Raw genomic sequence first — 12,641 nt, forward strand, 5'->3', positions numbered from 1 at the left:
ATTGATTGTTTGTAGTCATTACTCTTTAAATGAGTAAGTCAGTGTCTGTCATTTGTCAATTCCAGAATGCTCCCACGTTGGGCTCCTGCAGCAGATGACTGTAGTTAGAAGACTTCTAGAGCATCTGACCTAGGTTCCAGATAATCTGGGCCATTACTATGATGTAAATGGACATCTTCCTCTTCCTCCCCCAAATGTAGCTGCTGAACCTGTATTGCTTCCCTTCACCCTCAACTTCACCATCACCAACCTGCGCTACACGGATGACATGGGACGCCCAGGATCCTCCAAGTTCAACGTCACTGAAAGGATCCTGCAGCGCCTGGTGAGAGCCCCACAGTGACCAACTGGCGACCCCACCTCATACCTGTCCAGATAGTTACTCAATCTCTTATGCCCCCTTACTCACCTCCTTCTCTTTGCTCACCAGCTGGGACCCTTGTTCAATCAGACCAATGTTGGCCCCCTCTACTCTGGCTGCACACTTACCTCGCTCAGGTGAGACGTCTTGATAATAGAGCCGTCAGAGCTACCACAAGTGCTGCCAAGCCCAAGTCCAAGACACTGGTTTGGTTTCCTTTCTTCCTGGCCTGACATGACGTCCTCAGCAGAGGAAGAATATAGGAGGCACTTGCTGGAGAACCAAAGCATCTTCTGGTCCCCATTCCAACCCCCCAGACTCTGGAGATCCCATCAGCAGGACTGACCCCTCCCTGGTCACCCTCTGAACTCCCTCACGCTTTCCTCTGGCGAAGGAGGACATTAAATACTATCCCCAGGAATTCTCTCCAGATAAATGTGCCTTCTATACTTGTTTTATCCCAAATTCAGGTCTTCACCTGTTTCATGTCCTTCAGCCCCCCACCCCCACCCCACCTCTAAAGACTCTCCTGACCTCTCTGGGAGGACACCATTTGTTGTATTCCACTCATTCTTCCTCCCCAGGCCCAGGAAGGATGGGGAAGCCACCAAAATGGATGCCATCTGCACCTACCGCACTGACCCTGAGGACACCCATCTGGACAGAGAATTGCTTTACTGGCAGCTGAACAAGCTAACCCATGGTGTCACCCAACTGGGCCCCTACATTCTGGACAAGGACAGTCTCTATGTCAATGGTGAGAGGCCATTCTACAAAGCAGGACTCTTCCCTCTTGGTATCCAGGTCTTTCTAGGACAAGTTTCTGCCCCAAGTTAAAGCTTCCTTATTGGCCTTTCTTTTGAGAGAAATTTGAGCAAGACCTCTGTGTATGTCAGGTGGAATAGGGTGTGTGATCTTTGATCCAGGTGTGGGCTTTGTCTTCCTTGTAAAGTATCATAACTGCCATGGTCCAAACACATCTCTCCTATGGTATGGCCAAGTTGTATCCTTATAAAATGTCTTTCCCTCCCTCTCCTTCACCATCTTCAGGTTACACCCACAGGGCTTCAGCTACCACCATCAACAGTGAGTATCACAGACCCCAATAACCCTGTGTGCCTGGGACCACCCTCATCTCCAGATCAGTAGGAGGTCTGGATGTGCCAATCCCTTCCCCATTTACTATCTAGAAGAAAAAGTTCCTTAGGACATGCATAAAATTAGGACTGAGTTCGTGATGACAGGCATTCCTTTGCCAATGCTTTTTAGCATGACCCCCTGTTCCCAGTTTGAGAGTATCATAGAGCTGTACATTTCTGTGACTTAATACCTCATACCCACCACCCATTGCCAATTCCTTCGAGCTAACTCACTTTGGATTTCATTTCTGTGTTTCTTCACCAGCAACTGTGACCACCACATCCTTCCCAGCATCCTCTCTGGCATCTGCCTTCACCCCCAAGCCCACAGGTAGGAAAGGCCTCAGGCTGTTCTTAATAACAAAATAATTACTCCTGCATTATTTGGGCCAAATCACTTATTTGTCCATAGTTCATTCACTATCCCCAAGGGAGTCAAGGTTCCCAAGTCACGAATGTCCAAAAGGCTCCCTCCTTCACTTCCTGAAGCAGATGGCTATACTAGTCTATTGCTGCTAATTCTAATCAAGGCTCCAGGCAACCTTGCCATTACTGTAATCCTAATGGACACCTTTCTCTTCCTCTTGCAAAGTAGCTGCTGAACCTGCCCTGCTGCCCTTCACCCTCAACTTCACCATCACCAACCTGCGCTACACAGATGACATGGGACACCCAGCCTCCTCCAAGTTCAACGTCACTGAGAGGATCCTGCAGCGCCTGGTGAGAGTCCCATGGTGACCAACTGGCGACCCCACCTCATACCTGCCCACATGGCCATTCAGTCCCTGCTCACCTCCTTCTCTTTGCTCACCAGCTGAGACCCTTGTTCAATCAGACCAGTATTGACCCCCTCTACTCTGGCTGCACACTGACGTCACTCAGGTGAGTCACCTGACACTTCAGCTGTCGGGACTATCACAAGTGCTCCCAGGTATAAGCCTTTTGTGTGGTTTGTTATCTGCCCTACCGGAGACAGCATCTGCAGCAGAGGTAGAGTTAGGAAGTACCTGCTGTAGGACCAAGGCATTTTCTGGTCCCCACTCCAACCCCAAGACTCCAGAGACCCTGTCAGCAGAACTGGTCCCTCTCTGGTCACCCTCTGAATTCCCTCACCCCTTCCTCTGACCAAGAAGGACATTCCCTTAGGATATTAAATTCTGTTCCCAGGAATTCTCTCCAGATAAATGTGCCTTCTCCACTTACTTTAGTCCCAAATTTAGGTCTTCACCTGCCCCATTTCCTCCATCCCCTTCCTGTTTTACCCAAAAAAATGTCTTAGGGTCCCTTTCTGGGAACACCATTTGTTATAATTCCACCCCTATTCTCCTTCCTTAGGCCCAAGAAGGATGGGGAAGCTACCAGAGTGAATGCCGTCTGCACCCATCGCTCTGAGGGCCCCAATCTGGACAGAGAGTTGCTTTACTGGGATCTGAGCAATCTGACCCATGGGGTCACCCAATTGGGCCCCTATATTCTGGACAAGGACAGTCTCTATGTCAATGGTGAGAGGCCCTCCCCCTTAGTATCTGGGTCCTGCTAGGATAAGTTTCTGTCCCAAGTTCAGGTTTCCCTCTGGTCCTTTCTTTTGAGAAGAATTTGAGTAAGTATCTTGGGTAGGAATGGGGCCTGTGGGCTCTGATCCCTGCCAGGTATGGACTCTGCTTTTCTTGTAAGGAATCTCAACTCTTATGATCCAGCTACCAACTCTCCTGTAGCCAAATTGCCTCCTCATTGAATGTGTCTCCCTCTTCTGTATTCACTATCTGCAGGTTACACGCACTGGGCCTCAGCCACCACCTCCAGCAGTAAGTATTACAGACCCCACCCAGTATCCCTGTGTGCCTGGGAGCAACCTCATCTCCAGGTCAATAGGAGCTTTGGGATTTGCCAACCCCCTCCCCCTGTACCATCTAGAAGAAGTGTCCAAAGAGCATGCGTAAAATGGGGACTGAGTTAGGGATGACAGCATCACTCTCTTGTCCACCTTTTGAGACTCAGGCCCTGTTCCTGGCTGAGAGGACCATCCAGAGAGCCGAACATCGCCATTACTGAGTTCCCCACCCCACCATCCAGGGCCGTTTCTTTAGAGCAAACTCACGTTGCATTTCAATTCTGGTGTTTCTTTCCCAGCAGCTGTGACCTCCACATCCTTCCCAGCATCCTCTCTGGCACCTGCTTTCACCCCCAAGCCCACAGGTGAGAAAGGCCTCCAGCTCTTACTGATAATGAAATTCTTTTCACTGCATTATTTCTGCCAAATCATTTATTTGTTCATTGTTCACTCGTTTTCCCCAAGGGAGCTCATCCATGTATGTGGATTCTGCCTACTACTTAGCTTGTTGTTGTTGTTGTTGTGAAGTGCCATCGAGTCGATTCCGACCCACAGTGACCTTGTATAGGGTTTCCAAGGAGCAGCTGGTGAGCTTGAACCACCAACCTTGCTGTTCAAACCAACTTCACAGTCTGACGCATTAACCCACAGTGCCACACCAGGACTCCACTACTCAGTTTACGCATGTCCAAACCCACACTCCACAGTAGCTCTAGACCCCATGACTGCTTACCACCCAAGACTCACTGAGGCTGCTTGGTGTCTACATGCCAACCCTGAAGTCATCATCATCCCTCAGCCTGTCCCTCCCCTCATTACTAAAGTCAGAGGCTCTCCCTGTTCCTCTCTTCCCACATCTCCCCAGGCTGCTAATCTCAAAGTCAGCAGTTCGAAACTACGAGCCATTCCACAGGAGAAAGATGAGACTTTCTGCTCCCATAAAGATTTAGAGCCTCAGAAACCCTATGAGTCAGAACCGACACAATGGGAAAGTACCACCACCATCCATCACCAAAAGTCATCTCTTCTCGCACCTTAGCATCTCTCAAGGCTGACACAATGGGAAAGTACCACCACCATCCATCACCAAAAGTCATCTCTTCTCCCACCTTAGCATCTCTCAAGGCCTTCAGTTATCTGCATCTGCCTCACCTTGGCCTTCATTTATGTCACCAGCTTCTTTCTCTAGAATGATTGTAGTAGCCTCCACCATGGCCTATGTACTCACCAAACCCAGTGCCATGAAATCTACCTGGATTCATACAGACCCTGTAGATCAAATTGCCCTGCTCCATTGAGTTTCTGAGCATGTAGATCTTTATGAGAGCAGACGGTCTCAACTCTCCTGTGGAGTGGCCGAAAGACGCGAACCACTGAATTTGGGGTTAGCAGTCCAACACTTAACATACTGTGCCACCAGGGCATCTTATGGCCTATACGTTGTTGCTGCTGTGGTTAACTGCCGTCGAGTCGGTTCCAACTCATAGCAACCCTGTGTAGGGTTTCCAAGGAGCAGCTGGTGAGTTTGAACTGCCAACCTTGTGGTTCCAACCAACCTTGCGATTCAGTGGTGTATCCCACAGCGCCACATCAGGATTCCTATACTGTTGTTGTTGTCAGGTGCCATCAAGTTGGTTTCGACCCATAGCGACCTTATGCACAGCAGAACAAAACTCTGTCCGATCCTGGGCCAATCTCACAACTGTTGCCACACTTGAGTCCATTGATGCTGCCACTTGGCCAGTCCATCTCACTGGGGGTCTTCCTTTTATTCTCTGACCCTCCGCCTTACCAAACATCATATCCTTCTCCAGCAACTGGTCCCTCCTGACAATATGTCCGAAGTATGAGAGATGAAGTTTGTCCATCCTGGCCTCCAAGGAGCACTCTGGCTGCACTTCGTCCAACATGGATCTGTTGGTTCTTTTGGCAGCCCATGGCACTTTCAATATTCTCCTCCAACACCATAACTCAAAAGCATCAATTCTTCTACAGTCTTCCTTATTCACTGTCCAGCTTTCACATCCATATGAGGTTATTGAAAATACCATGGCTTGGGTCAGGCACACCTTAGTCCTCAAGCTGACATCTTTGCTCTTCAACACTTTAAAAAGGTCTTATGCAGCAGATTTGCCTAATGCAATACGTCATTTGATTTCTTGACTGCTGCTTCCATGAGAGTTGATAGCTGATCCAAGAAGAATGAAGTCCTTGACAACTTCAATCTTTTCTCCATTGATAAGAATGTTGTTTATTGGTCTAGTGAGGATTTTTGTTTTCTTTGCATTGAGATGTAATCCATACAGAAGGTTGTGATCTTTTTATGTCCATTTAATTATTTTGATATCTCAAAATGATTATGTTTACTACATACCCTACACTGATACAGCCTCATTAACAAGAAAAAAGAAAAACCTAATCTCAAACTGGATTAAATTCATAGGTATACAAGGGAGGAGTCAAACACATATTTTCAGGAGACATAATTCAATACACAACATTCCACCTTACTCATCTGTCGACCCACAGAAATCACCGCAAAAACTTTGTACCCACTCCAAAACCAAAAGTGCAAACCCATTGCTGCTAATTCAATTCTGACTCTTAGTGACCCAAAGTGTTTCAAAGTAAAAGAGTTCCTGAGGGTTTTCGTGACTATAATCTTTGTAGACATAGATCACCAGGGTGGGTTCAAGCTGCCAAACTTTAGGTTACCAGCCCATTATGAACATTTGCATTCAATAAATGCTCATTGAATAAATGAGTCAAAGTTCCCACCTTGTGAATTCCAGAACGCTTGTTCTTTCAGCTCTTGCAGCAGGTGGCTGTACTTAGTTCACTCCTACTTCTAACCATGTTCCAGGAAACCCTGGCCATTACTACGATCCAACTGGACAGCATTCTTTTCCTCCCCTATTGTAGCTGCTGAACCTGCCCTGCTTCCCTTCACCCTCAACTTCACCATCACCAACCTGCGCTACACAGATGACATGGGACGCCCAAGCTCCTCCAAGTTCAACTTCACTGAGAGGATCCTGCAGCGCCTGGTGAGGGCCCCATGATGACCACCTGGTGGCCCCACCTCGTACCTGCCCACGTGGCTATTCAGTCCCTGCTCACCTCTTTTATATGCTCACCAGCTTGGATCCTTGTTCAATCAGACCAGTATTGGCCCCCTCTACTCTGGCTGCACACTGACCTCACTCAGGTGAGTCACCTGACACTTCAGCTGTCAGCACTACCACAGGTGCTACCAGGCCCAAGGTATTTGTTTAGTATCCTTTCTGTCCTGCTGGTACAGCATCCGTATCACAGTTGGAATTCAGGAGGCACTTGTTTCAGGACCAAGGCATCTTTGGTCCCCACTCCTGACCTAGATTCTGGCGATCCCATCAGCTGACTGGTCCTTCCTGGTCACCTTCTGAATGTTTGGTTTCCCATCTTCTGATCAAGATGGGCATTTCATTTCTTTAGGGTGTTAGATTCTGTCCCCAGGGATTCTCTCCATATAAGTATCCTTTAATCCCAAATCTAGATCTCCTATGTCATTTCATCCTGCTACTTCCTGGCTTACACTTAAGAACGTCAGGACCCCTCTCTGGAGACACCAATTGTTATCCTTCTTCCCATCCTCCCTCCCAAGGTCCAAGAAAGATGGGGAGGCCACAAGAGTAGATGCCATCTGCACCTACCGCCCTGACCCTGAAGGCCCAATGCTGGACAGAGTATGGCTTTACTGGGAGCTGAACAAACTAACCTCTGGCATCACCCAATTGGAGCCCTATACTCTGGACAAGGATAGTCTCTATGTCAACGGTTAGAGGGACTCCTGTGGTTGGGTGTGGGGAGGTCTCTTCTTCTTTGCTGGGTGGGTCCTGCTAGGACATGTCTCTGCCCCAAATTCAGCCATGCATCTAGGTCTTTCCTATCAGAGAACTTTAAGCAAGGCCCCTGTCTCTCCTGGGTGGGTATGGGCTGTGTGACTTTTGATTCTCACCAGGTAGGGGCTCGGCCTTACTTGTAAGGACTCACAGCTGTGTGGTCCGGTCACCATCTGTCCTGTGGCCAAGTTGCCTCCTCATGGATTGTCTCCCCTTCCCTTTTCTTCCCCACCTGCAGGTTATACCCACCAGGCCTCAACCACCATCTCCAACAGTGAGTATTACAGACCCCAATATCCCTCCCTGTGTACCTGGGCCCACCCACATCTGAACAATAGAAGCTGCTGGATCTGTCAGCTTCTCTCCTCACTACCTGCCATAGGGAAGGAAAAGGGTCCAGAGGGCATGCCCAGAACATGGACTGAGTTACCATCCTTCTAGGTCAATGTCCTTTTCTCAGGTTGAGGCAGTCAGAGAGAGAACTGCATTTCCATGACGTAGTACCCTACTCCAGGCCTCCCACCCACTCATTGCCATTTCCTTAGAGCTAACTCAGTGACTTTTCAATCCCCAGAAGCTGCGACCTCCACATCCTTCCCAGCATCCTCTCTGGCACCTACTTTCACCACCAAGCCCACAGGTAGGAAAGGACTCAAGATTTTACAGGTAACAGAGTCATTTTACCAGAATTATCTGTACAAAATAAATTCTTCCTTCATTCATCATTCACATTCATGAGGGAACTCACCCATTTGTGTGGATTCTCCCAGCCACCTAGACTCTTGGTGCCCAATCCACACCCCATAGTGCCTTTGGACCCCTGGTACATCCATATCACTGAGACATCACTGAGGCTGCTTGGTCTGAACATGCCAACCCTGAAGTTATCACCGTACCTCTGACTTGTTCCTTCCCTGATCACCAAAGACAGAGGCCCTCCCTGTTCCTTGCCTCCCTCATCTGTTCATCAGCAAAGCTCATCTCTCCTTCCTCTTGAGTATCTCTCAAGTCCTTCGTTTTTTGGCACTTGCTTCATCTCAGTCTTCATGGCTGTCTACACACCAAATCCACTGCCATCTGAGTTCCAGCTCATGAGAACTCTATGGAATAGAGTTTAACTGTTCCATAGGTTTCCCCAGGTTTTAAGTCTTTCTGGAAGCCGATCACCCCATCTTTTTCCCACTGAAGTACTACTGTTGGGTTCAAACCACCAACTTTATACTTAACCTACTGTGCCACCAGGGCCCCTTTGTTGTTGTTGCTAAGTGCCAATGAATCCGTTCTGACTCATAGCGACCCTGTATAGGGTTTCTGAGGAGCAGCTGGTGGGTTTGAACCACTGACCTTGTGGTTTGCAGTCCAATGCTGATCCTACAGCACCATGACCTATATGTGTCCATGCCATTCCAGTTTCACTGACAATCTGTAGATGGTTCCACCTGACATCAAATTGTGTCTAGTATCTTGTTAGTCACAGCACAGAGGACCCTTCCAGACTCACTTTGATTTGTCCACAATGAAAGGACTTCAGGTTCCTTGTGGGCACTTGCTCTGCCCTAACACCAAGCTTTGACCAGAATGTTCCTTTTGACTGGAGCACTCTTTCCAGTTATCAGCTATACCATTTACCTAACTTTTAGTAACACCTAAAATGGTGCTTAGATTTACAGCCTCAGAAACCCTATGCAGGGTCACTATGAATCAGAACTGACTCCACGGCACAACAACAACAACAACAAAATGGTGGTTCTCTTGTGAAGTTTACCTGAGTCAGTGGGTTGGGTACAATTTCTTGACACTATGCTTCCTAGTTTCCCCTGCAGTGCAAAGGTCAGGTCACTCCCCAGGCCACAATACTGGAAGAATGCATGTGTTAGTAATCTGGCACTGCAGTAGAAGAAATACCAGAATGGCTTTAAAGAACAGAAATTTATTTTCTCAGTGTTTCTGAGGCTAGAGGCACCATCTTTTGGGGAAGGTTGTCTCTCTGTTGGCTGTGGTGGAAGAGCTTTGTCTCTTTCAGCTTCTGTAGCCCAGTATTCCTTGCTTCCTTGGGAATCCACGCATGGCATCTGTCTTTCGCTCTTTGTGCTTGTCCTTCTGTGTCTAATTTGCTCTTTTAATAACGCAAAAATGATTAGGTTTAGCATACACCCTATACTAATATGAACTCATTACCATAAAAAAGAAAAGTCTGCTCTCCAAGTAGATTATATTTATAGTTATAGAAGATAGAATTCCTATACATGTTTTGGGGGTTACAACTGAATCTATTTTATTACACCTTATTCTTCTATGAACCAGCAGAGACCATCCCAGACCTTTGCACCCATTCCAAAACCAAAACATTAAATCCATTGCTGTCAGTCGATTCTGACTCATAGTGACCTGTGGTGTTACAGAATAGAAGTGTTCCAGAGGGTTTTTGTTGGGAGCGGCTGAACCGAAGGTCTCAGACTTGGGGACAGTTTAACCGAAGGATTGCAACTGAACAGTTGTGGTCCAGAAGATCGGGCTGCTCCCAGGTTAGACTGCCCCCTGAGAAACTTGCAAAGCCTGCCTCAGGGAACAAGGAATTTGCAAAGTCTTTCCTTGTATGCATCCATGGCCTTCAGTTTAGTCTGCAAAAAGCATCTAGCTGGGCTATCTTTGTCTCCTTAGCAACCACAAGTTACATTCTTCTGATAAAGTCCCGCTTACTGTATGCATCAATAACACCAGATGTTATTCTTTTCCCTGGCCCCAGCACCTCCTTTGATATGTGAATGTAATAAATGTGCTGAATCTCGGTCTGAGTCACAGTGTCTCCATCAGAGTGCTGTGTCCCACCTGGTCCCAACTTTACTTATTTCATTTTGTGCCTTGAGTCTTCCTTTTTTTTTCTAATCTCCCATCGCCCCTACTCAGGTTTAATTTCTCTGTGCCAGTCACGGAGTATAGCCGCTTGTCGGCCACGGTATAATAGCGCCCAACATGGGGCATGAGGCAGCAGGGTTTTTTTTACTATAATCTTTATAGAATCAGATCACCAGGGTGGGTTCAAACTGCCAACCTTTAGGTTAACAGTCCATTGTAAGCCACCTGCACCACTCACAGATGTGTTACATTCAATAAATGCTCTTTGAAAGAATGAGTCAAAGTTCCCGACTTGTGAATTCCAGAATGTTCCCTCCTTCAGCTCTGTACTTACTCCACTGCTATTGCTTTTAGCCCAGGTTCCAGATAACCTCAGCTATTTGTTGTTGTTGTTATGTGCTGTGGAGTCAGTTCCGACTCATAGCGACTATTACTACGATCCAAATGGGCGTCGTTCTATTCCTCCCCCAATGTAGCTGCTGAACCTGGCCTGGTTCCCTTCACCCTCAACTTCACTATCACCAACCTGCGCTACACGGATGACATGGGACGCCCAGGCTCCTCCAAGTTCAACTTCACTGAGAGGATCATGCAGCGCCTGGTGAGAGCCCTGTGGTTTCTACCTGGCTGCCCCACCTCGTACCTGCCCAGACAGCCACTCTGTGCATTGGGCCCTCCTGCTCACCTCCTTCTCTTTCCTTATCAGCTTGGACCCTTGTTCAATAAGACCAGTGTTGGCCACCTCTATTCTAACTGCACACTGACCTCACTCAGGTGAGACACCTTGGCAAGACAGCTGGTCCCACTCACAGACTCTGGAAAGCCTCTCAGCAGGACTGGCCCCTACCTGGTCACCTTGTGATTTCTCTTTCTCCCTTCCTCTGACCAATAAGGGCATTTCCTTCTGATGTTAAATTCTGTCCCCAGTGTTCTTTCCAGACAAATGTGCCTTCTCCACTGGCTTTAATCCCAAACCCAGGTCTTCACTAGTCCATCTCCTTCGGTCCCTTCCTACTCTGCCCTAAAGAAACTCAGGACCCCTCTCAGGAGATGCCATTAGTTGTCATCCTCCATCCTTCGTCCCCAGGCCCAGGAAGGACAGGGAAGCCACCAGAGTAGATGCCGTCTGCACTCACCGCCCTGACCCTGAAGGCCCCAGTCTGGACAGAGAGTGGCTTTACTGGGAGCTGAGAAAGCTCACTCACGGGGTCACCCAATTGGGTCCCTACATTCTGGATAAGGACAGTCTCTATGTCAATGGTGAGATGCCCTCCTGTGGCGGGCTTCTCCTCTTCTTTGCTGGACTGGTCTCTGCCCCAAGTTCACAATTCCATCTGGGTTTCTCCTATTAGACAACTTGAAGTAAGGTCTCTGTCTCTCCTAGGTGGGATGGGGCTCTGTGACCTTTGATCCCTGCCAGATAGGGACTCTGTTGTCCTTCTAAGGAATCACAGCTGTGATGGTTCAGCCACCATCCCTCCTGTGGTCAAGTTGTCTCCTCATTTAATGTCTCTCCTTTCCTCAACTGTACTGTCTGCAGGTTATACTTACTGGGCCTCAGCCACGACCTCCAACAGTGAGTATCAGGGATTCTAATATGCCTGTGTACCTGGGACCACCCCACATCTCCTGAATAATAGGAGCTGCTGTACTTGCCCACCCCTCCCATGCTGTTTACCAGCAGAAAGGAAAAGGGTCCAGAGGACATGGATAGAATGTGGACTGAGTTGCCTACCTTTTTGAGATTCATGCCCTCTCCCCAGGTCGAGCAGGTCATAGAGAAAACTGCAAATTCCCATAATTTGCTGCCCTCCCACCACCACCATTGCCATTTCCTTAGAGCTAATTCACCCTGACTTTCAATCCTGGTGTTTTCTTCCTCAGTAACTGTGACCTCTACATCCTTCCCAGCATCCTCTCTGGCACACACCTTCACCACCAAGCCCACAGGTAGGAAAGGCCTCGGGCTCTTATTGATCAAAAATCATGTCTCCAGCATTACATTTTTTAGTTTTTTCTTTAGAATTGCATGATGATTTACAGAGCAAGTCATCAGTTTTATATCCAACAAATCAGGCACTTTGTTTCATTTCAACTATTGCAGTCCCCTCAATATAACATCAAGAAGCTCTGGGATCGTAGTGGTTACGTGTCAGGCTGATAATCTCACAGTAAGCAGTTCAAAACTACCAGCGGTTCCATGGGAGAAAGATGAGGCTTTCTACTCCCATAAAGATTTGCAGCCTTGGAAACCCTATGCAGGGTCACTAGGAGTTGGAGCCAACTTCAGGACACACCACCACCACCATATGGGGCCACTATGAGTGGGATGTCAGAACATACTTGATGGTCTTTAACAACAACAATAGTAGAACATCACTATGAGTGGGAAGTCAGAACCTGCTTTATGGTCCTTAACGACAACAACAACAACAGTATAACATCACTATGAGCCGGAAGTCAGAACGTACGTGATGGTCCTTAACAACAACAGTATAACATCACTATGAGCGGGAAGTCAGAACGTACGTGATGGTCCTTAACAACAACAGTATAACATCACTATGAGCGGG

At 47.8% G+C, this 12,641-nt stretch overlaps 1 protein-coding gene across 1 annotated transcript in view; it reads left to right on the forward strand.

Annotated features, from left to right (window-relative positions):
* The window catches only part of MUC16 (mucin 16, cell surface associated), a 179,502-nt gene that overhangs the window by 124,241 nt on the left and 42,620 nt on the right, over nucleotides 1-12,641 (forward strand). Inside the window, exons 32-49 of the mRNA XM_006877563.1 lie at nucleotides 201-325; nucleotides 431-498; nucleotides 946-1,118; nucleotides 1,766-1,831; nucleotides 2,096-2,220; nucleotides 2,315-2,382; nucleotides 2,836-3,002; nucleotides 3,270-3,305; nucleotides 3,634-3,696; nucleotides 6,254-6,378; nucleotides 6,472-6,539; nucleotides 6,975-7,147; nucleotides 7,451-7,486; nucleotides 10,545-10,669; nucleotides 10,775-10,842; nucleotides 11,156-11,328; nucleotides 11,609-11,644; nucleotides 11,953-12,018. Of these exons, the coding sequence (XP_006877625.1) occupies nucleotides 201-325; nucleotides 431-498; nucleotides 946-1,118; nucleotides 1,766-1,831; nucleotides 2,096-2,220; nucleotides 2,315-2,382; nucleotides 2,836-3,002; nucleotides 3,270-3,305; nucleotides 3,634-3,696; nucleotides 6,254-6,378; nucleotides 6,472-6,539; nucleotides 6,975-7,147; nucleotides 7,451-7,486; nucleotides 10,545-10,669; nucleotides 10,775-10,842; nucleotides 11,156-11,328; nucleotides 11,609-11,644; nucleotides 11,953-12,018 (1,761 nt within the window). The remainder of the gene's footprint in view (nucleotides 1-200; nucleotides 326-430; nucleotides 499-945; nucleotides 1,119-1,765; nucleotides 1,832-2,095; nucleotides 2,221-2,314; nucleotides 2,383-2,835; nucleotides 3,003-3,269; nucleotides 3,306-3,633; nucleotides 3,697-6,253; nucleotides 6,379-6,471; nucleotides 6,540-6,974; nucleotides 7,148-7,450; nucleotides 7,487-10,544; nucleotides 10,670-10,774; nucleotides 10,843-11,155; nucleotides 11,329-11,608; nucleotides 11,645-11,952; nucleotides 12,019-12,641) is intronic.

This window comes from Chrysochloris asiatica, unplaced genomic scaffold (assembly GCF_000296735.1).
Source record: "Chrysochloris asiatica unplaced genomic scaffold, ChrAsi1.0 scaffold00530, whole genome shotgun sequence".
Classification (NCBI taxonomy): Eukaryota; Metazoa; Chordata; class Mammalia; order Afrosoricida; family Chrysochloridae; genus Chrysochloris; species Chrysochloris asiatica.